The sequence below is a fragment of the Chelonia mydas genome, chromosome 1 (assembly GCF_015237465.2).
Source record: "Chelonia mydas isolate rCheMyd1 chromosome 1, rCheMyd1.pri.v2, whole genome shotgun sequence".
NCBI classification, from domain to species: Eukaryota; Metazoa; Chordata; order Testudines; family Cheloniidae; genus Chelonia; species Chelonia mydas.
Genome location: NC_057849.1, coordinates 29,087,358 through 29,112,423, shown reverse-complemented (window position 1 = coordinate 29,112,423; position 25,066 = coordinate 29,087,358). Strand labels below are relative to the sequence as shown.

Here is a 25,066-nt window from a genome sequence, read left to right as displayed (position 1 = left end):
CAATTGCTCACATCACATGGCTTCCTCTGGAACACCAGCAAATCGGACAAATAACACATTATAGATTCATAGACTAACACTCTCATTTCATGGACAGCAAAGAAAAATAAAACAGCTCAAATTCCATGATTTACACTGCTCTTGCAGTGTCTTTTTCCCAAATGGCTATTTTTTGTGCCAACTGCTATTCCAAATATGATTGTTAAAAATCATTTATTAGGTATCGAGAAGTGAAACCGTCCAGCTTATCTGAAAATAAAACACACAGTTACATGGACGGGGGGGGGCGGGGAAATATACATATATTACCATGAATTTCGAAGCATACATTGAGGAAGTCTGCATTTTCTGTGCAATGAGAAAACAGACGAATTCTATTAATGGATGTAACATGTGGGTTGGGTTTAAGCTAGAGTGTAGTTTGAATAGGGATGTCAAAGCCAATTTATTGTAACATATTTTTCCTTTCAAAATATTTTAAGAAGTACCAAAGTTTGCACAACATCTTGGCAAGCTGGTCTGTGGAAAGGAATACTCTCTGTCTCACAGCTAACATACGGGCTGAAGAATGTGACAGTGGCTGAGCAATTCTGGATTATTTCTTGAATTGAAAAGAATGTGTGCAAGACAGAATTGTGTAAAAGCCCATTAAATTTTCAGAGGTGCAATTGTAATGCAGCCCTGGGGGCTGCAGGTGGCTCCAACAGAAAGTTGTGGGTTTTATTTCATATTTAGACTGTTAAATGCTTTACTTATATGGCCCTGTCTGAATGCCCCAGAATTATTTTACATTAGAAATAATAATAACCATCAATACAGAGACAAAGTGAGTGAGGTAAGATCTGTTGTTGGACCAACTTCTGTTGGTGAGAGAGACAAGCTTTCAGGATTCACAAAGGACCTGAAGAAGAGCTCTGTGGAGCTTGAAGGCTTTCCTCTTTCCCCGCCAGAAGCTGGTCCGGTGAAAGGTATTACCTCACTCTCCCATATCCTGGGATCAACGTGGCTATAACAATACTGCAAACAGTGGCCAACAATGTATTTTTTTCCTTCCCAGCTGGTAGGAGAAGTAATTGGATTAATTTACAGTTTGTATTTCATGTATGTTTTGGTTGGGTGTGTGTGTCTGTGTATGTGTGTGTAGAGCTTATTGAGGGAAAGCTAAGTCACAGAAATTAACTTTGCATGTAGTTCTCATTCCTGTCTCTTGTGAGAGTGAGTTCTATAGTCTAATTTTGGCGCCTGTGAAAGTTCTGACTCTGGCACTCATGAGTCTCTGTCATTGGTGAAGTATAATTATCCCAGTGGAATGTAGCTGTCGTGGAAGATCATAGTCATGGAGGGAGAGGTCGTCTCTCAAGTAGCTAGAAGAATCCAGTGGACAGAATCCTGGAGTTAGACTCTACTCACTGGGGGAGCCCGTGCAGACCATGGAGCACCAGGGTGATGTGTTCTTGGACACCTATGGTGTGGAGCAGACGGGCTGCTGCATATTGTATCAACTGGAGGTTTTTCAGATTGCATGGCTTAATTTCTGTGAGTTGTAATAATTGAGCCTAAAAGTCAGGAAAATAATGTCCCCATCATTTTAGCTAACTCCCCGGTAGCTCCTCTCTGATCTATAGCTGCGCAACTTTGTGCACGTGGCATTGGAGTGCTCCAGGTTTTTGTGTGATAATACGGGGACAGAGGTAGCTCTTTTTCTATATTTATGGAAGGGTGGAGGTCTGTCTACTGTTGCTGTAAGCAAAACCTTTTTTTTTTAGTCTAGTTTATAATAAGAAAGTAAACAGAACACATATAGTTGAAAGAGGAGGAGCAAGGGGTGGAGTCTTGGGGGAAGAGGAGGGGCCAGGGCAGGGTCATGGAGAGGGCAGGGCTCCTGCTTTTGCCTTCTGAAAAGATGGTCGCCCTACCCTTCCTCTCTGCACCCCAGTGTTGCCTTGTGTGGAAAACTACAGAGAGGAGCCAGCCGATTGGGCCAGAAGCAGCCAAATCCGGGACCACTGAACATTCAGAGAACTTCAACAGTGTGATTGGACTTGTTCTGCCTTGTGCTGATTGGCCATTTGCTCCAAACCCCTCCCCCCCCCCACATCGTCTCTTCACCTCAGATTCACTCCACACCTCCCTTACCTTCTCAGCCCCTGTTCTGACCCCTCTTCCTCCCGCCCTTCTCCTTTCTTCCCATTTAGAGAATCCCCTCCTAACTTACCCCTCCCCACCAAAAAAAAAATTAATGGAACTACCATGTCATTTGCTGCCATAACATTGTTCCCTCTGCTTGTGTATTAGACCCCTCTCCCCACCCTGCGTCTGTCTTGTCTCATTAGATTGTAAACGCTTCCACTCTTCTTTCACCGAGATTGTTCCTGGGGGAACATGAAAGAGCCAATGCAAAGGCACCAGTCATTGCACTGTGAAGTGACAAGTAACCATTTTCTTGTTTTCTAACAAGGTTACAAATAGCTGTCACTTCTAATAGAGAGTCTCAATATAGTAGTTGTTGTTCCTAACCAAATTTTAGGTGTCAGTAGATACAGTGTTTGTTGCCATGTAATCATACAAATTGCCATGTGTTCTTATGGGAGTTCCCTGTAAAAATCCCAGGACAGCTCAGTTACTTCCTTTGAGGTTCCATAAACTCCTGTTAGAATGTCAAGGTTTCCCACTGAAACCACATGGTAGGTTTTCAAAGCTTTCCATACAGTGTTAGAGTTATTTCCTCTGCTTGAGTCTTTATCTGAGCCTTTGTTGTCAGTCTCTTGTCCTGCAGCTTAAAGAGCAGCGTCCCACACTTGATCTTTAATAATCTAAGTGCGTAAAAAGAGTCATTGCCTTTTCTTGATGATTTTTAATTTTATTTTATTCATTTTCTCATTCATAAGATGTTTCTTCTTTTTCAGGATCAACACTCTGTGATAGGCCAAGGTGCAGGCCCCAGTCCAAGTTCCAGTACTTGCTCAAATCCAAGCACTGGAAGTGGTTACATGAACTCATCCCAGCAATCAACGTTGAATCAACAACTGATGGAAAAGAAACAGGCGTTGCAGAGGCAGATGATGGAGCAAAAGCAGCAGCTCCTTCTACAGCAGCAGATGTTGGCAGAAACAGTAAATTTTCTTTTTAATTCCTATTTTATGTCTAATAAATTTCCATCGGATTCATAGATGGAAAAGATCCACTGAACGTTCACGCTTGTTCCCTATAGAATATTCTTGATCACTCTGTTCAGCCTATTTTAAATTATTCAAGTGCTGAAGCTTCCACTACTTCCTTTGGGAGACTATTCCACAGTCTGACTGTTCTCACCATTAGGAGATTTTTCCTGATATTGAGCCTAAATTTCCCTTAGCTCAGTTTCATTTTAATACTCCAGATTATGGCCCCAGTGCAGCAAAGCACATGCTTAATTTTAAGCATGTGAGTGGCCCCAATGGACCTGATTCTCATTTATACTGAAGCCACTGTGACCACTCTGGCTATGTCAAAGTGATATAAATTATGTTTACACCCGCTTTAAGGCTTCTTTACATGGGCAGAGTGGTGTAAAGTGGTCTTAGTGCAAAGGGGAATCAGGAGCATTGACTTCAATGTCAGGTGCTTAAAGTTAAGCACTTGCTTAAGTGGCTTGCTGGATCATGGGCTGTATAAATCCCATTTCATATTGTTGACACACCTTTAGATACTAGCAGCCAGTTATCATATTTCCCCTTTGATCTGAGGGAAGGCAGAGAGTTTCTCTTTGTGTAGCAGGATCGTCATGTTATGAGATACAGGATGTGCACCACTTTGCACTGGTGTCGATTACTGTATAAGGGGTGGAATCATGGAGAATCAGGCCCTACAAGCATCTTGAGAAGTGCTAAAAGGAAAGTAAACGAAAGTTAAAGGGAAAATTAAAATAATAACTGCAGAGTGAATCCCTCTGTGGATCAGCTTGTGTTTGTTTTTGTTTTGCACTTGTTATACACACACAAGTTCATAGACACACACATAAAACAATCTCAGTTGCAATTTAAAGGAATTGCTGCAGACCAAGATTTTTATGAGAATTAAAAGGTTTCAGGTTGGACAGTTCGTTAAGATGAGCCTGATCAATCTTAATCAGATCACAGGTTCCAAAACTGGAATACGGAAATGCCTGAATACCACAACAAAGAGTGTTCTCACAGTGTTTATAACCATGGCTGGAAGCAGAAGAACCATATTTCTCACAAGAAGGTCTGTTTGTGTGAGATTTCAGCAGAAGAGGTCAGAATAGTTCTGATTTCTGATCACCTTCAGATAAACATCCAGAGCCTGATTCTCATTTACATCAAGGCCCCTTTTCACCATTCTGGCAATGTAAAGAATCTTGAAAATAAATTGTAATTTACATCTGCTTTAATGCCCCTGGACATTGCCAGAGTGGTGTACAGGAGCTTTTGTGTAAATGAGAAACCTCCCTCCCCTTCCCCACCCCAAAACTTTTGGATATTTAGGCCATGTCTACTGAGTTAAGTCGACTTAAGTTACGTTGATGATCATAAGCCACTTTAATTACATCGGTTGTGCACATCCACGCAATACTCCTTGTGTTGGCAGAGCACGTCCACAGTTGGCGCTCTTGCATCGACAGAGAGAGAGCGTTGCATGGTAGGTAGCTATCCCACTATGGAACTCGCCACCCTCTGCCACTTGGAGATCTGGGAGCAGATCGCAATGCATCATGGGGGTATGCTCACTGTCCCATGATACAGTACTGTCCGTCCCATCATTCCAAGGGCTTCCGACTTTGTTTTGCTCCATTTTTGAACAGCCCTTGTAAACTGTGCTCCTGCCATCTCTGCCTGAAAGCATGGATCCTGAACTGCTGACCAGTCCGGTGATGAGTGTCGTGAACACAATGCAGCTGGGCCTACAGTATTTCATGAGCTGCGAAATAGAAAGTGAATCTGTGATGCCCACCCTGCTGTGTGCAATGGAAAGTAACAATTCAAGATTGCTGCTGGCATTCTTGGAGCAGCTGCATACGGTGGACCGTTGGTACTGGGCTTGGGAAACAAGCACTCAGTGGTGGGATCGCATTGTGATGCATGTCTGGGATGACAAGCAGTGGCTGCAGAGCTTTTGGATATGCAAAGCCACATTCCTGGAACTGTGTGCAAGGACACCAGAATGACAGCTGCCCTCACAGTGGAAAAGTAAGTGGTGACCGAACACATCAACGGAAAGGGCTATTTCTCCATGGTCTTGAAGGCGCTGGTGGATCATTCTGTTTCACTCACATCAATGCGGGGTGATCCGGGAAGGTTCATGATGCATGCATCTTTACAAACACTGGAGTGCACAGAAAGCTGCATGCTGGGGCTTTCTTTCCAGACTAGAAGATTCCAATAGGGGATCTTCAAATGCCCATAGTGATCCTGGGAGACCCCACGTACCCCTTGCTCCCATGGCTCATGAAGCCTTACACCGGCAGGCTAGACAGCAGCAATGAGCACTTCAACAACAGGCTCAGCTGAATGTGATTGTTGAATGTGTCTTTGGCAGATTAAAAGGTCACTGGCGCTGCCTTTTTGGCAGGTTAGACCTCATTGAGGACAATATTCCGATGGTCGTAGCAGCCTGCTGTGCGCTGCATAACATTTGCAAAGTGAAGGGGGAAAAGTTTCCCCAGGAGTGAGGTGGATCGGCTGGCTGCTGATTTTGAGCAGCCAGTTACCTGAGCAATTAGAGAGGCTCAGCAGGGTGATTTTTGAATCAGGGAGGCTTTGAAGGAGCATTTTAACAGTGAGCCCCAGTAATGTGTCTTTATGTGATGCATTTTGCCAGGCAATGTTTACTTGCCACCTTGAGTGACCCCTGTAATGCTTGCTTCCTTAGCTTGAATTGTTCCTGAGCAAATGTTCCTGCCTGTAGCAACTATGCTTTAATTTTAGCAGCAACTACCATGAGTCCTGCACAGAGGTGCTCAGACTGTCGTGCTATGAGGGACTTGAGCATTTCTGTCTGGCCCTCCAGTATCATCCACTCCTGTCCATCTGTCATCCACTCCTGCCCCTGCCTCCTCTCCAGGCTATCCAGTCTGAGTTTTCATTAATTGTCTCCATCCACGCTCTTGTTTCGCTATCTGCTGTATCTCTAGACTGCAGCACTTCGCAAAACATATCCTCCTTACTCCTCCTGGTTCACCTCTTTGCCTGATGGAGGTGCTCTGCTGGTGTGTATGAGTTGGCCCTCAAGGGCTTATCTGCAGAAGCAAAAGAAACAGTGAACAGAGACATTATTGTGAGTGCACTCACAGCCGTGAATCATAAAAGTTATATACACCTCTTCCTCACTGTCCCTTGGCTAGCACACAGGTTGGCGCAAGTCCCAAATATGGTGAGTTCAGAGGTGGGTGATTGGGAAAGGGGAGTGGGCAAGAGGGGACAATTGGTCTGGGTGGTTTGTGAAGAGGGTCTAGGGAGACTATTCTGAATATTTTTTAGAATGGTAGCTGTGTTAGTCTGTATCAGCAAAAATAACGAGGAGTCCTTGTGGCACCTTAGAGACTAACAAATTTATTTAGGCATAAGCTTTCATGGGTTAGAACCCACTTCATCAGATGCATGGAGTGAAAATACAGGAGCAGGTATAAATACATGAAAGGATGGGGGTTGCTTTACGAAGTGTGAGGTCAGTCTAATGAGATAAATCAATTAACAGCAGGATACCAAGGGAGGAAAAATAACTTTTGAAGTGGTAAGAGAGTGGCCCATTACAGACAGTTGACAAGAAGGTGTGAGTAACAGTAGGGAGAAATTAGTATTAGGGAAATATTGGCACCCTTTTCCATAGGCTGGGGTAATCAAACCCAATATCTCACTCCTGAGGATAACCCAGGATGCAAGGGCGCATCTTCTGCATATGTGTGGCTTCAGACCGCGTCTGTATGCTACTCATGTGTGTGCCACTTTGGTCCCTGCAGAAATAATTGCCGGTTGGCACGGCAAAAGTTTCCTACAGCGGGGGGAGAAACAAGGCAGATCTACCAAGGAACCTTCAGCAGAGGATTGCAGAATGTTTCCTAGAGATCTCTGTGGAGGATTCCCGGGACATCCCAGTGTACAGTAACAAACTTTTCCGCCAGGCCCACGCCGTGTAGCTGTATAGGCTCTTTTGTTAATTTTTATCTCTTCTCCCTCCTCTACCATATAACAAAATAAATGAGACCTCGATCTCCTATCACCTTGCAGTATCAAAGCAAAATGCCTGCTTATCAGAGCTTGCCTCTCTTGCTTCATGCACTCCACAGCCGGAGTGCTGGGACTGGCTAGACCCCTCCAGAGTCAAAAACAGGTCCTGGCTTGCCATGCCACCAGACGACCCTATCGCATGTCCCACATCCTCCTCCAACTCCACTTCCTCATCTACTGGGTCGTCCTCAGGGCTGACTCTGCTGCCTGCTGCCTCCTGTCCCCCCAAAGTATCCACAGGGCTCTTGACAGTGGAGGTGGGTTCGCTGCTGAGGATGGCGAGCAGCTCCTCATAGAAGCAGAACGTTTTTGGCGCTGCACCAAAGCAATGGTTGGCCTTCCTTGCCTTCTGGCCCGCCTGCCTCAGCTCCTTGATCTTAGCACAGCACTGCTGCGTGTCTCTTCTCCTGCATGCCTCGAGCAATCTGCCCCAGATATCAAAGTTCCTATGGCAGGAGCAAAGCTGCCACTGCACAGCCTCCTCTCCCCACAGACCCAGCAGATCCAACAGCTCCAGTGTATTCCAGGCAGGAGTGCGGAAAGCCGGCATGGTCAGCTGGGGAGATGCTGTGTGAACAGTCCAAGCTGAGCAAACAGGAAGAGGAATTTTAAAAGTTCCCGGGCCTTTAAACAGGGGAGGGATGCATGCCTTTGTACCTGCATGGAAACAGAGTTCAAACTGCTGACCAGAGCGGTCAGGATGGGCATTGTGGGACACCTCCTGGAGACCAATTAGGGCAACAAAAGCCGGGGCAGTGTCTATGTTGCTCTAACTATGTCACAAAAAGCTCTATGCCGCTCGTTGAGGTGGTTTAATTTTGTCGGCATAGCAGGGGAGTTACATCAGTGGGAGGAGCATTTCAGCGTGTACACCTCTACTGGTTCATCGACAAAAGTCAGCTTTTGTCAACAAAACTGTGTAGCGGAGACAAGGCCCTATTCTAACTGTGATTCTGAAATTTGTGCCCTTTGAGGTTTGCAGATTACTGCTTGCCACCTTCCTCAGCTCTGATCAGAAAATCTCTTCTTTTCCTCACCACAAATATAGCTTATGTTTCAGATAAAGGAGAGAGGTTGGACAGACTTTGCTGGCAGGTTGACAGAGAGAGCAGGTTGTAGAGCCTCAGAGCTGTTTGGATACAGAGGATGTTCAGCTCCCCTTGCTAGCAAGCAGATGGTGGGAATCTTCAGAGACCACCCACATGCTGCCTCTGTGAACCTTCAGAGGACACGTCCCCTGCTCACTGGTGTGCGTGCTGGGTTGTTAGATGTTTGCAGATTCCTTCTGTCTGAAGGTTTGACAACTCATGGAGAGCATCACAACTTGGGCTTCTGGGTTTTGGTGTGTATTTGCCGGGGGGCAAAGGGGGGGGATATGCTTCCTGCTTTTCACAAACAGAGCAGTAAGCCAAGGGGCCGAGGTTTTGAGATTATTTTCCCAGCATTTTTTTGGTGGAGGCTGTTCCGGCTCTGCCCGCCTCAGACCAAGGCCCACCCTGTTCCCAAGCATGAAACGCAAGTGCAGTGCTTAGCACGCTGAGGAGCAAGAGTGAGATTCAGGAGATTAAGGAACAGGAAGCACAATTCCAGGAGCGACTGGGTGTAAATCAATGCTGCTGATTTAGTAGTTTATTATTATATAAATATGTGATAAACAAATAAAGGTGAAAGCCCAAATAGTTACTCATACTTGCTGACACTGAGGGTCATTCCTGGGAGGAGTCATTGCTTGTGAGCTTATGAGTAGCACTCTGGAGACATAGATTTTTAAGTCAAACAAGATTGTACTTGCTTACACACGCCAGGAGGCGTATTAGGGCTGGTCTTGTACCATCAAAATCAATGGGAGTTTTGCCAGTGTGTTCAGTGTGTGTCGGCTCAAGCCCTTAATGAGGATGACATGATTTGTGCTGTTGACATGGTCAGATTATGAATCTAGCACCTTGAACTTCTTGCCTGCAAGGTGGTGGGCTCCCTCAGCAGCCAGGGAGAATTCAGTGCTGTGGCCAAGTCTCTTTTCAGGCCTTTGCCTCAGGGGAAAAAACAAACAGAAGTTATTCCCTTGGAGCAAACAGGCTGCATCTCTGTCTCCCTGGAAGAGGATACATCCCTCCCCTTACAGCGCAGCTGAATTATGTGACAGGCAGCCCTTAACCATGTGCTGGCTGTTCCACCCTGTCACAGTGCCCTCTCTTCTCCCTCTGTCGCAGACATGGCTGTTGAAATCAGGGCCGCAGCGCAGAATCCTCTCCCCACCACAGGGTTCGGCTTCTTCAGCTCCCAACACCACTTTCCTAGAGGACCATGCACTTCCTGCTACCAGCACCTCTTCATCATCTCTTAGAGGCATGGGCTCACCTCTTAGGAGGGTTAGACCGACAGGCTCGGTACAAGGGCTGGCAGCCATAAGGTAGAACACGGAGGGGATTTCATCAGGGGTGCAGTCTATGCAGAATGATGCAATGGAGAGGAAGGAGGGGGATGAAAGGGATTGACATTGGGAAGAAGGGAAGGGGTAGGAAGGCTGATGGTAACAGGTTCAAACTTTAGTTCCCAAATCTCCGTTTTTCAGTTTCTTGCTTTTTCTTCTTCAAGAAGAGGCTAGTATTATTTTGGTTATTTATTCATATGGTGGTGGCGCCCAAAGGCCCCAGTTTGGATCACGGCTTGATGGCATTAGATCCAGCGCCAACTCATAGTCCCTCCTCCAAACAGCTTCTAATCTAACATTATACAGAACTTGTTCTTTGAGACAAATTTTCTTCAAATAATAGTGATCACCACGTTAAATAACTGGTAACATGCAGTTTTGTCGGCTACATTTGACATCATTCAAGCAGCATGGATCTGTAATGCTGTTTTCTCCCTTTAGCTATACAACAATCCACGAAACACCTGGGCAGAGTAAGGGACTTTTTATGGAGCGGGTTCGTGTAATTTGTTACATACAGTAAGTTACTAGTTATTTGTATAGCAGCAGTGCCGAAAGGGTCTAGTCAAGGATTGGGCCCCCTTCTATTTGGCACTGTACACACACAGACAGAGCGAAAAGACAGTGCCTGCCCCAAATAACTTACAATCTAAGCATAAGACGAAAGACAAGCAGATGCAACAAAGTGGTGGGGAAGCACAAGGCAACAGTGAGACAGTTTTAATTATCGTGACAAATAGCAGCCACAGCACATGAACTGCCTAGCCATGGTCAGGTTTTTTTGTAGTCATTGCAGCAGAGGGGAGTTTTAAGGAGAAATGTGAAGTGGGATAATATAGTGGCTTTATGGATTTTTACAGGGAGCTCCTCCCAGCTATAAAGGGTTTCCTTGTCATGCTGTTGCTTGGACAGCATAGAGGCCACTGAATGCATTATATGCCACCATGATGTTCTGTCCTGACTCAAATCTGGCACATTACCATGTAAATACCTGTGAAGGATAGGTCTGTTTTGATGTTGTCCAGCCATCATGTTTCAGGGCTTCCAGAGGGTCTTTTGCTTCCACTGGGTCAAAGTTGAAGATGATTCTCGGTGGGAAGTAGGTAGGCTTTCAGAGCAGATGACCATACCACTGTAGAGAGTGTTGGGCTACTGTTTGAGAGAGCGGGACCTGTTTAGTTAGAAAACGGATCTCTTCAATCGACAGGAGTTTGTACCATTTAATGTTTTTGATCATTTGGAGATGCTGCATCTGAATGGTGTCCAACTTCTTTTCAATCTTGACCGTGAGGAGCCATGTTTCAGTCCCATACATCAGAATACTGACTGCTGAAGCATTATATATCTTCCGCTTCATCTCACAACTTCTCAGGCTGTTCTGTTCTTGATGAGGCACCCTATTACTGACGACACATTTGCAGTGCAGGCTTCAAGTTCTTTCTCTATGCCAATGTATAAAGGAGTGACCTATAAGGGGTGATACAAGAGAAAGCTCATTTAGATGATGAGTCAAAATCCCCATTGCCAAGTGGGCGCACTGAAGTTAATGGAGTTACACCCACTTACACCATGGGTGAATTGGACTGAGGCAGAGTTTTCGGAGTTAGTGGTACACAAAATAATGAAAAACAGATCGCTAGACTGCTGGGGCTTGACCCAGCACACAGTAATTTTAGTGGGAGTAGGACCAGGTTCAAGTCCATTGAAATCAAAGGAAAGACTTCCACTGGCTTCAATAGATCAGGCCCCTAAAGAGCAATGTCAACACTTTGGTTTGCACTATCGCTGTGGCAGGGTGGGGCAAAGGGAAGGAACAGCTTCCACTTTGTAAGCGTGAGTAGAAAGTAGAAAGAAAACGAAGTAACATATTTCCATTTCTGCTCTAATTCTCTAGGAGAAAATCGCTCCTCAAGATCAATTGAACAGACACTTGACAAGGCCACCACCAGATTACAAAGACCAGAGAAGGAATGTGGTCAGCATGCAACAAACAAACCAGTATTCTGGTAAGCGCACTTAACCAAAAAGAAAACCATGGTTATGAAGACCAGACAGAAAGACCCAGCAAGTACTGACAATATGGGCCTGATTCTCTGTGTAGTCACTTACATCAGTGCAAAAGCAAGTGCCAAGTGGGTGTAAAATGCCACCATTCTGACGTGGCAACATTGTACACTCACCTTGCACTAGTGTAAATAACTGTACATGGAGTAATGGAGAATAATGTCTTGAAGGTTCCTCCACCCTCAGGAAATGTTCAAGGGGAACTGTCCGGATTGAAACACATCTCCCCTAGCAGGTTCTGAATGTTGCTTCTATACTGTACATTTCTAAAACATCAATATTACAGCTATGGCATTATTGAAAAATGCTGATTATTAATAATAATAATAATAATAATAATAATGGGAATTAGCCAGTGTTTCATACAGTCTGGTATCAAGTATCTGACATTGGCCAGTACCAGCTGCTTCAGAGGAATAGGCAAGAAACCCCCCTGAATGGAAGAATCTCCCCATCAGTAGACGGTTGGTTTATGTCCTGAAATCTGAGGGCCTATATCCCTAATTCATTTATTTTTATCCTATCTGATGTAATTGTGGATGAGCTCAATAACCATTTAATCATCTACTCCTTGTTTGAAACTTTGGCCCCAATGATATCTTGTAGCAATGAGTTCCACAGGTCAGTTAAGTTTTGTGTAAAAAGAAAAGTTCTTTTGATCCATTTTAAATTTGATGCCTTTCACTTTCCTTGCCCAAACTGTCTAACAGAGATAATTAGCAATATTCCAGAATAATCCCTTTGGACCAAGTTCTTTCTTCAGTGGGAGTTGTGCCTAAATAAGGACTGAAGATGGATGGATTTGGATTTTTATTCTTATTGTGTCCCCACATTAACGGTAGGCTGCACAGCATAGAGAGAGAACAAAAATGAAATAAAAAGAGACACATAGAGAGGCAGGAAGTGAGGAAAATGCAGCAGATGAGATTAGAGTGGGATTTTATTCTGAAGAATGACCCTGTAAAAACAGGATTGTGGGATTCTGTAGCATTTGCTTTTCAGTGATCTCCATATCTAATGTGCTCAGTTCACAAGTAAAAAGGACTTTATTTTCTAACAGCCTGCCTTGTAAACTCAGTTTGGATCTGAGAGTCCAGCTGGGTTCTTTCCTTCCCATATGTCTACTTCAGTAACAAAGTTCTTCAGGTCAAGTTATGCCCCTAACATTTGCTCAAATCCATTGTCTTCAGCAAGTTTCCACAGGTGTCGGTGACTCAAATTTAGCAAACAGTTCTATCACAGGGTGTACCTGCCCTTTAGTGCCCCCTTTGGCCAAGTCTGGCACTGTAGGGGGGGCTCCCTGCTTCACTTTCCCTTGATGTAATCACTAAGTTCACCAAGGCTTTACATAGGGAACAATACCCCTTCTGAGGGATCTATTTTATTAACCAAAGACCCAATGAAAATACAAGCAAGTCTTCACCTAATGTCTTAGTGGGTTGACAAAGTCAGTCTCAGTTTATCCATTCCCACCTGTATCCACCATGCCCCTCCAGAAGTATTCTCTCAGTTTGGGTCCCTTCTCTTGAGCCAGGTCTCTTTCCACTATCTGAAAGAATCCTTCCCCAGAGCCAAGGCTCTGAAGCGATGTGTCAGCTGCAGCTTTTCTGTGGGGCAGACTGTAGTTCCTGACTGGCTGGGCTTCCTGACACTATTTGGGGGTTTCCTGGACCTAGGAGCACATCCTCTAGGCTCCTTGCTCTGGAGAGTTCTCTTGCTCAGCTTTCCTGGAAGCAACTCTCCTCAGGAGTGTCCTCTAAGAACATAAGAATGGCAATATTGGGTCCATCTAGCCCAGAATCCTGTCTTCCAACAGCAATCAGTGCCAGATGCTTCATAGGGAGTGAACGGGACAGAGCAACTGATTGAGTGATCCACCCCTGTCGTCCAGGCCCGGCTCTCCGGGAACCACCCCAGCGGAGCCCTGGTAACCCTTTAGCTGGCTCATTGGCTAATTAGCCAAACCAGCCATGTAGGAATTTAGTTGCTTCCAGGTGGGGCTGGGTTGACTTGTTCTCCCTTACAGGAGCCTGTCACAGGTAGGTTGGTTCCTGACTCCCCTGAAAGGGCCAGCTCCCATGACAGTGACCCAGAAAGAATAGAACTCAGTTTGTCTGTGCTGTATCATCACCTGCAGTGCAACCAAGAGTGAAAACGCCATCAGCTCTTGCAATTTGATTGGAAATCTTGTGATACTTGTTTTTTTTTCTTAAAGCCCCAGCTCCTGGAGTCCCATGATTCACTAAGACTCTCTGCTTTTATTTAAAAAAGAATAAGTTTCTAGCCCTCGTAGTTGTGGAGAAAAGTTTGGAAATATGACCCAAATACATCCTAAAACTCAAAAATCAGATGACAAATAAAAATAACCCCAATGTTTGTTGTTTTTTTAATCTCACAAATGTTATGCCAGCCTCATGACACTTTGGGGCCTGACTCCTTATTATTGAAGGTTTGGGCTTGGCAGTACCAGAATCCTAGATATGTAGAGCTGGAAAGGACCTTAAGAGGTCAGCTAATCCATCCCCCCTATGCCAAAGCAGGATTAAGTATACTGTTATTCTGTCCCTCAAGTCACTAGCAATGATTGAATATACACAGGGAGCAGAGCAGCTTTTCCGAGTGGAATAAGAGACAGGGCTTTGCTACGAGCTTGCAGGGAAACCACCAGATGGACTGATTGGGAAACTGTTGCACAAGGGAGCAGCAGCTGGGAATCTGTTGCTTGTTTCTGGGAATAGCTGTGCTCAAGTAATGGAAGAAGGGAAACAGCTCAGAACAGCAAGAAGTTAAATGAAATACCGTGGAGACACCGAGAGACATTATTAAGCATTGCATTCCTGGGCTCTTTTCCTCTATAATACAGTAAACCCCATGACAATGGCAGGTGAACTTGGCAATAAATTCTCCTCTGTTCCACTGTGTCCCTTGGTGTCTACGCACTGGATATGTTGTCTGGACAACACTGCTATGGAAGACATTTCTTCCCATCTGGAAGAAATTAGAGTGAAAAATAGTTTGGTTAAAAAATACAAGAATAAAAATAGTAACACAAAGAAAGAGCAAACTTTGTCTATTGGAGGAGATATGGAAGCAAGGTCCTGAGCACATCTGACCTGTAACGATCTCATGGGAAGGCACTTGAGTTGGGGGTGGTAGTACTCGGGGTTGTTAAAGAGCTGGCATGTTCCACCTGAGGAATGGCGTCAGACCAGCAGTAAGTGAAGTGAGTCTGTAAATGTATTAAGGCTCCTTTATTTAACCTGGTAACAGAGGCCCAATTCTCCTCTTACAGCAGTTCCATCTCTATGTAATTCCACTGATTTCAGAGGAGCTATTCCTCATTTACACTGGTGCTAATCAGAAGAGAATCAGGCCCCAGGCCTTCTTTGGTACCCCAGACAAATGTTACCATATTTCAGATAAACAGTAGGCAAGAAATGAATTGTTAGTGCAGTCAAAGTTGGAGATTAATTAATGAGGTTGGTGACTCAGCACTGATTTTTACTTTGGTTCCAAAAGTATAGTGCAGCCCAGTGGCCTAGTGATAGCACTCTGAGATTAGGGGCCCAGGATGCGCTTTGTGGAAGAACCAGGCTGGATTCTCCCAGTCTCTCATACTCCTAGGGCTGCACCTGCTGTTGAAGTTCAGTCATGTTGATTTGGAATATATAACTGTATTGTAAGGCCATGTCTAGGAACCAGAGTGAGGGAAGCTTGTGAAGGGGTTGAAAAATCGGTGAAGATAATTAGTTTCTTGCTGATTGTGGCCCACTGCACAGATTGTGGCCCAGATACAGAGAGATCCCATTCCACACACCCCGCAGTGGGCAAAATAATAATAAGTGGTAAAAAATGATACAGCTTATGTCACGTATAAATATACATTAAAATATCAAATGTCTGTCGAAAGGGGTAAATGAAAACATTCTATTCCAATGCCTAGAAGGCACAGGGATGATGAGTATATATCCCTATTTTACAAATAAGGAAACTCAGAATGATTAAGTGACTTGCCCAAAGTCACACAGGGAATCAGTGGCAAAATGAATAAGAAATCAGAAGTCCTGATCCCTGCTCTGCTGTGCTCTAATCACTTAAGTATACTGCCTCCCATACTTAGTGTTGTATTGCCGTGAAAATACAGTAAATTCCTCTCTCCTCGGCAGTGGTTGTCAATTTTTTTGCCAAGGACCTTTTTTTGTTGTTTCTAATGTTTGGAAGAAGAAGAACTGCAGGCTACTGACACTGCAGTCAAGGCCTATGGATCTGACCCAGCTCCCACTTATGTCAATGGAGAGACCACCACTGGCTTAAATGGATCTAATCTTTCTTTGGTTCGTATGCATTTCGTAGGCCTTGCCAACCAGTAAAGTCTTCATCACCCCACAAAGGGCAACATACACCATTTGAGAGCTTATGCTATATGGAAATTAGATTTTAACCTACTGCACATTTTAATGAAACAATTATCAATACAGACCTTTGTGTTTTCTTTTCATTTTCTAGGTGGTTCTCCGGCAGTGAGTATGAGCTCCAATCTGTCTTTATCCAATCCTATTTCAACTCATAGCATTTTGTCACAGAATTCTAGCCTTTTGTCAACTCCCCATGGAACCAGAATGCCTTCTATTTCAGCAGCCCGGAACATGGGCTGTTATGGAAACATTCCTTGCAATCCACCAAGCTCATACAACGTGACGTCAGGAATGAACCAAGTGCAGCAACACAGAAACCAAAACCAAATCATAACCAGTCCAAATAACCTCATGATGTCTCGCCAGCCAGCCCTGGCACAAGGAAACAACGTAACAGCTTTTGGGACGGGGTCAGCGGTTAACTCTCAGCAAGCGAGAGCAGGTTTAAACCACGGAGCGACAGGTATCCCAGCACAAAGACCATCAAATGTGATGATCACTTCCAGTGCTGCTGCTCAGAACTGGGCCCCTCCAGAGGCAGCAACAAAGCAGCAGGATGCACTGAAACCTACAGGAGTTCGTTTCCCGACGAGCACTCCATATCCTAACCAGTCTCTGCAGCGCTCCATAGGCAATCCGCAGTTTCCTCAGCACGCTATGGCACCTCCAAACCAATTAACAACAGCAGCGCAAATGAGACCTCCTCTAAACCAAATGAACCAAACAATAAATGGACAACCTGTTGGGTCACTAAGAGGTTTAGGTGTAGGAGCTAACCAGATCAGAGCACAGACTGTGCCTAACTTGAATCACCCAGGAACAAGTATGACACCACCATCATCCCTGCCGTCAGCCAGTTTTACATCTACCAACCAAAACTCTAGGGCTTACCAAGGAACTGACCATGGGAATGACTTAGCCTTTGACTTTCTTAACCAGCATGGTGACAATATAGGGCCGGCACTCAACAGTGATTCGGACTTTATAGATTCTTTATTGAAAACAGAGCCTGGTAATGATGACTGGATGAAAGACATCAACCTTGATGAAATCTTGGGGAACCACTCATAAGAGACAATGCTGATGATAAAACATACATGCTCTAAGTACTAAGAGGCAGGGTTGACTATAGCTCTCTCTTTAAAGGTCAACAATCTGCTTTATTAATTTACTCTCCAGTGGTTGGGCTGTCTAAGAACCAATGGTTTAAAATAAGGATCCAAGTGGAGAGATTGCTCTGTTTGAAGAGATGGTCTAAGAACAAAATCTGATTCTAAATCTTACCCCAGATGAAAGTATAATGTAGGGCGATAGTTATACTTGTCAAGCTAAAAACAGATGAGAGGGTTTATGGCCAAGGCATTAGAAGTGCACCTGTTGTTCTCATGGGAGCTGTCTGCATTTGGCTTAGGAAGGTGTGTAACATGCATTCGGCAAACAGAAGTCCTGAACGGTATGCAGATCATGAAACTTCATGTCTCAGATGCAAGTGGCCACCTCGCTATGGGCTTGACCCCATGCAGTCCTGAGCAAAGAGCTCTGTGCTCTCCACTCTCATTGAGAGTACACTGTGCCTCACAAAATCAGGCCCTCTGTACAACTAATTCTTGTATGTTTTAAAAATTGTTTACTTCTACATAGTAGAAACTCTCATTTTTCCTTTCAATTGATTTCATTTTAAACCACCTAACTTGTGTAGAAAAGGGCAAGTGGTTCCTTTCAAGAAAGGAGGAAAGCAGTTTGTGTGAGACACACCCTGGAGTGGTCACTAGCTTTTACTCTCTCTCTCTTGGGATTTGGTTTGTTGTAACAAGGGAGCTGTTTTTCCAATAGGTAATAGGTTCAGTGTAGTTTCTGGTGTAAATATGCCATCAGCCATTCCAAAATTCAAGGGCCAATTCTGCTTCTTTGCTCTCACAGATGGTGCCAGTGACTTGAATGGACAGCTTGAGTGAGATAGAGGTGGAAGATTTGGCCCCAAAAGAATACTTCCCCACTCCATAGTTGCATTCCACATGTACCCAGCTATTTGCTTCATCCTTGCTCAAGCTCTGGGCTATATGTGCATATGGGAAGACTTCCATTTTGATTCAGTCTGACAACATACAGCATGACTCCTGTGGAGCATATCCATAGCTCTCTCGTTCACCAGGTCAATGGAGTCAGAAGAGAGACACGCTTGAGCACTAAAATTGCTGATGACGGTTTCATGGATGCTCACTGTGGGCCAGATTCCACTCCCTTTACTCAGGTTGAGTCGTCCCTTGATCTCTGAGTTGTCCCACTGAAACCAAGATGTGCAGCTGATGTATTGAAATCAATGGGACAGCTTGCAGAGTGAGGTACCCTTCAGCCCGAGTCAAGGTACCAGAATCCGGCCCTTCAAACCAGTTAATTTACAGCCTGGTTAAAACAATGAGGAGTCAAACTAACACGGCTACCTCTCTGAAGCCTGGTTACTCTCCCAGTAGATCTCATAGCAGGAGGATGAGGGAAGGGATTCTGCCGACAAGGTGAGCAAGATGTTGCTTGCGCTGATGTGGTGAGAATCCTTCAAAAGCTAGTCTGAGTCAGATAAGGTTAGGGAATATAGAGCCCATTTGCAGATGCCTGGAGGTGACCAGTAACATATTCCTTCAAAAGGTTTCACTATACCACCATTATGGGTTTTAAATAATCCATCATTTCTTTGTGGAGAAGTTCCTCCTTGAGGACTCCTGGCATATACACACACAAGAGCAGCAGCTCCAGCACCCTTACAGAGGGGGCATCGTGTGCCCACAATGCACTTGACCAGCTGTGCTGGCCGGGGCAGGTGGGGTCAGAGCCATTGTCCTATCCACGCCTCTCCCGCTTTCAGACACCATGAAGGTGAAATGGATGTGGGTGAGGAGGAAATCTCTCTACACCCTCCCTGCTTTATGTGCCTGTGCAGAGCCTGGCCAGAGTCTTACTCTGAGCAATCAGGTATGGCTCCAAGAAGGAGAGCTGCATTGGGACGGTGGAGAGGGGAAGACATACACGGCACAAGAGGTCGTGATGTCCGGAGGGATTTATCTCCAAGGAGATTCAGAAAAGGTGCATCAGCCTCCCAGTGCGGGGGCCAGGGCTCTGACTACATTTCTAACCCTCCCAGACACTCCCTTTCGGGAGTGTTCAACACTGCCAGAACCAACAGCCGCCCTCCCGCAACCACATCCCCTGGGCTCAGGGAGCTGGGCTGCCTCCTCTAGCCGATCCCCAAGGAATGGAAGGGCAGATATTGCTTAGCCCAAAAAACAAAACAGCTTTTCAGCACAAGTCAGGTAACGTCCCACCTTGATTTAGAGAGAAGCGATATGGACATATGGGAGTAGAGCGATACCAGGGGTCTGAGCCTGCACTCCCTGGCACCTGTAGAAAGCAGGAGCAGTTCCATTTCTGTAATGGAGTTACACCAGTTTAAATCAGGTGTAGGATCAAAATCAGCCCACCTCTGTCACACATACACAGTGTCAATAAGCTGGTCAGCAGCGATGCTAAAGCTCTTGCATGAGTGAGTGATTTCCTGTTGCAACAGTGGCTGAGTAGGCGCTCCTCCTTCATTGCTCTTATCATGAGCCCTGAGCAAGTGGGCTGGTAACCACCTAAAACAGCATATGCACTCGTGTGACACTGCTGTCCGATAGCAAGGAGCCCCCTACCACAGTCCTGACGCAGGCAAAACTTGCATTTTCCCCCTGAACATGGAAGACTAGATCCTCAGCTGGTGTAAACGGGAACAGCTGAGACTCTGGCCCAAACACTACAAGATTTGGCCATCAGCCTAATCCAGCATCCGTTGACGTTAATGGAAGTCTTTCCATTGATGGCCGGCATTGGATAAGGCCCTTAATTGCGTCTAAATTCTTTCACCATTGTATATTTTAAATAAATTTAAACTCACATGCAGCAAAGGCCATTTGCTGTCCTGTTAAGATATACACGTTACATTTTAAATGTGAGTTTATGAATGACTTTTGTGACCAAAACTTGAACCCAGTCTCAGTTCTTAAGAACCCCGGTCTCTTTAAATTGATCTCTCTTTGTGTAACAATGGCTGCATGCACTACCCTTATATTATATTTTTCACCCTAGACCAGGAGCTCTTTGCAGTATTGGGTTGTAAATATAAAGATTTATTTGTTTTGTAAACTTTTGTAAAAACAACAAATTAATAATAATATTTTGGTAGGAATAATAAAATCATATTCTTTGGGTTATATTTATATATATGTGAAATAAATATACTATCTACAAAGTTGTATTTTATACAAAAAGTAAATGGTTACCTTTTGTATTCTAATATACAAAGTTTTGTATGGTATGATTGCTTATTTTCATCCTCAGACTTAAACATCGGGTTGTGGGGGAGGACAGAATGGGACCTTTGGGAACTTTCCATTGATTTCAAGTGGCTTTGGATCAAGCCTTTAAAAATACTTCAGATACATTCAAATCTGAAGCTCTCCTGAAACCTCAATATGAAAACATTCCAGGTTTCAACTGGTTTTTTATTGTAGCTTTTGAGGTTTTTTTATATGTAACTGTCATGTCCTTGTTGCATGTATGTCTGCTTTATACTTTCTCATATTATAAACCAGTATTTCGCTAGACAAATGGAAAGGTAAAATTGCTGTACATAAATGTTTGTGTTTTATGCATTTTTACATGTGGCTGTATATACCTCCTCGTACTATGCAGTGACACTTATTCAACGCCATTTATTTTTCACCTAACCATTAATAGTATGTTTTTTCAATAGCTATCAAAATTCCACCAAGTAAATCAATCAAAATGTTCTGGGTGTCTCTTTCCTTCATGTGAATGTCATCATTGATGTCTATTTATTCAGGTATTCATTTGGTTCATTAAATTACAGGAATATTTTGAAAAAAATGCGTTCCAAACAACTTCTGTTTGCTAAGACTGTCCATTAGAAAGGGAGATTTTATTTTTCTACAGATTGAGGCAATATCTTCATTCTTATAAATAATGACTGCAGTAAAGTTATATGTATCACAACATTTTAAAATCTGGGTCACTCTTTATATGAAGGTTCCATTCATAAACAGATTATAAGGCATTTATTATTAAGAGTTAATAAATGATTAATAGATTTTTTAGTAAAGGGTAAATTTATTGTTACAGAGCTTAGCTGGTCAATCATTTGCTTATGACCGTATATAATATCTTCCACTGGTGTACTTATAACCATTTGTAAAGACATACAACTCATGTTTATAACATACAGTACTTGTAGCATATATTAATAATTTACTAATCCTTTATAAGCCTTTTATAAATGGAACCTTAATAGAAAGATGTGACAAAACTCTGCATGGTTTGAGCTATTGGACTATGATTTGACATTTACATGAGTCAGAAATATCAGAGTACTAGAATATTTTAAATGGAACTAACATTTTTTCTCATGAGTCTAAATTGTGTCTGTTAAGCAGTGATTCCCTTCTAGTTTGATTTAAATTCACTATCCATGTATCATTACATGTTATCGTAATCTCAAAGAATTTCAACGTGTAAAAGATTATTTTGTATTGTGTGTGATTTCATATGGTTTAAAATATTAATCCTATCCTGGCTATTTTTAGAAGTTCCAGGAGTTCTGTGGAATTGATTTCTTGGCGATGACAACGTTTCATGCCCTTCAGCTACTGTTTTAGTCTCTTGGTGGGTTATGAATTAGTTCCCATTAAATCAAGGCAAGTGGGCACCTGTTCTAAGGGGAAATGTTCAATGCCAGTGTCACCAGAAGGATTTCTTATGCCATTTCAGATTTGGGGGTTAGTTAAGGCTTTTTGCATCTGAACCACTACACTGCTGTCCAACATACCAAGCCTGTGGGTCAAGACACACAGAGTGAGTTTATCTGCTTGTAGGCAAGGGCCAGCACAAAGCATATTAACTCCTTAAGTCCCATTTACAGCCTCTAAATGGGGTAAGTGGGACCGAAGTAGTGCATAAGTCTTGTCCGAGCCCTGCCAAATGTCACGCATCTTGCATAGCACTCATGCATTTTCTTACTCTCCTACAGAGTAACTGTGATTGCATACACAGCCACGGAAAAGCAATGCATTCAAGGGACATGCCATTGGCCCTTTAAGGGCCTATGTGGGAGGGTAGCGGCTCATAGTGCCCAGAAAGGAGCAGGCCAAGGAGTGAGAGTTGCTCCCAGCTAGTGAAGGCCCCCGCGACTGCTTCAGCCCAAATCCTCCGACTCCCCTTCCTCAGCCCTGTCACTACCCCTGCACTCCCCCCACACTACTCCAGCCATCCTGACCTGACCCCCATCCCCCCCAGCTCCAGTCACTTGATCTTCCATGCTTCTGCCTGCCCAATCCTCCAACCCACACACTGCTCCAGATACCTTGACCCCCATAGTGTTACTCCTGACCCTCCCTGATCCTCCAACATTTTTGCACCACACCCCTCTACTCCAGTTACTCAGTTGTGGGCTGATGCCCCCACTGCCTTAAAATTGCTACTGCTCCAATGTCCATCCCTTCCTTAGTCTATGGGGATGGGCCAGTGGCCTTTCCATTCTTCCCTCTGTTGTCTGGGAGTGATCGGCTGCTCCCGCCTCATTCCATAAGGGATTGCCCTTGGGGCTCGCTGCCCCCCAGTCCATCGGGGAACACATCCCCTTGTGCTGGCTGTGCTAACCAGCTCCTGCACTTAGCCAGCTAAGTGCTAAGCCTGGCCTTTTAAAGGCAGAGCTTGGGGAAGCCCTCCCCCTGCGCCCACCCCAATAGGATGGGAACTCCTTTGGGGGAAGACCCTGACGCTGGGGGGAGGAGACTTTCCTGGGCTCTACTTTGCATGGCAAAAGCTGGGCCAGCTCTCAGCCCCCTGCACATAGAGTCAGGGGAATCCCTGTCCCCCACCTCCGTCCATTGGGAGGGGCCCAGCCCTTCCTGCCCCCGCCACCCCCTACTGCCATTGAGCCCTCACCATCACCACCACTGCCCCAGGGACAGACCTGTTGGCACAGGGAGGCTTTGCTTCCCCAGTGGCTGTGCAGCCGGCTACAGAGTTCACGGCATTCTTGCCCCAAGAGATCAGCCCCCACCCCCACTACCTCCTCTGTTTGCAACCTTGCTCCACTCCAGAGCTAGCTTTCCAGCAGCTGCTCCATCTGGCCAGGTGGAAGTGACGATGGCAACACATTCCCAGTATCCCTCAACTCTGGCCCAGGGCTCCTTGGCCCCCACGGGGAGCAGCAGACACAGTGGCAGCAGCATCAGGATGCACGGATGTATTGTAGGGGACAGTCATTGACTTTTGGGGAGAGGGGTTGGTAGCTGCAATTGACTTTGTGGAGGGTGGGGGAGACTATGCAGCTACCTGTGACACGTCTGGCTAATGCAACAACATCACCCGCTAGGACCAGCCCTAGCTGTGAGAGAAGGTGGGAGGGAGAGGGAGTCTCAGGAACAACCTGGTCCCTGGCTAGCGGGACAGTGACGTTCTCGCAGAGACTGGTGATCTTTTATTCCTGGCAAGTAAAATCACACCTGGAGCGTCACAAAATGTCCAAACAGGGCTGACCTTCACCCATGCAGCTGATTTGACTCGCAGGAACTGCTACTATTCCAGCACTTTAAAGAATGCCACCCCATCCCACTGTAATACTGACACGGTAGGGGAAAGCAGCAAAGGGGGGGGGGGGAAACTAGGATACTGTCAAAATAAAAGTCATATATGTTCTTAGCTTCCATCCCTGTGTTACAGATAACATCGTGGATAATTAAAACCGAATGACTTTTAAAATTCTCAATTGCTTTACACTGTTTATGCAGTTTGTTTCCTTTTTTGTGTGTTTCGCTCAGTTCCAGCAGTGAAACTACAGGTCTGTTTCAGTTTTGTTTCTAGTCAGTTTCATTTCCAGGGTCCCATGCACTGCCACAAAGCTGTTGTTTCTAGGATCACAACTCTGAAAAGGGAATGTTTAAATCCACCAAATTCTTTTGTCTTTGCATTTTTAAAAGAGTCTCATGAAAATATTGGCACGTGCAGTGTAAACACCATCATCTCATTTTTAAAAAAATAAGAACCTGAATGTTTGGTGTAAACCAAGTTGCTGGAGTCCCTATGATGCCAGCTCAGTCAAATGCTCAAACTTGAAGGCCAGAAGGGACCATCATGATCATCTAGTCTCACCTGTGCATCCCAGTCCAGAGAACCTCACTCACTCCTGTAATAGGCCCATAACCTGTGGCTCAGTTACTGAAGTCCTCAAATCTTGATTTAAAGACTTCACGTTACAGAGAATTCACCATTTACTCGAGTTCAAACCGGCAAGTGACCCATCCCCCACAACGCAGAGGAAGGCAAAAAAAAACCCAGGGTCTTTACCAATCTGTTCTGTGGGGTAAATTCCTTCCCAACCCCAAATAGGGTGATCAGTTAGGGTATGTCAAATTAGGTCAAATTTATTTAAGTCGACATTTAGCCTCCGATTTTACAAAGTCAATGCTGCATGTCCCCACTATGCACATTCCGTCGGCGGAGCGCATCCTCACTACCATGGCTAACATCGATTCATGGAGCGATGCACTGTGCTCAGCTTTCCCACAGTTCCTGCTGCCGACTGGAATTCTAGGTTAGGCTCCCAATGCCTGATGGGACAAAAACATTTTTGCAGTTGTTTTGGGTACATATCAGCCTCCCATGATGCACTTGCCTCCTCCTTCCTTCTCTCCCTCCATCCCTGAAAGCAATGGCAGACAATCATTTTCACTCCTATGCCTGGGTTACCCATGCAGATGCTATAGCATGGCAAGCATGGACCCTGCTCAGCTGGACACTGTTGCTGTGAGTGTCGCAAACACCTCGCGCATTGTCCTGCGATATTTGCAGAGCCTAGCCAGGAGCCGCCATGTGGAAGAATGTGA

General features: G+C 44.8%; 1 protein-coding gene across 1 annotated transcript in view; it reads left to right on the top strand.

The window, feature by feature from the left end:
* MAML2 (mastermind like transcriptional coactivator 2) overlaps positions 1 to 23,941 on the top strand; it is a 281,006-nt gene extending 257,065 nt beyond the window's left edge. The window contains 3 exon segments of the mRNA XM_037889792.2: positions 2,907 to 3,113; positions 11,549 to 11,660; positions 16,225 to 23,941. Of these exon segments, the coding sequence (XP_037745720.1) occupies positions 2,907 to 3,113; positions 11,549 to 11,660; positions 16,225 to 17,204 (1,299 nt within the window). The 3' untranslated portion in view covers positions 17,205 to 23,941.
* Positions 23,942 to 25,066: the final 1,125 nt, after the last annotated feature.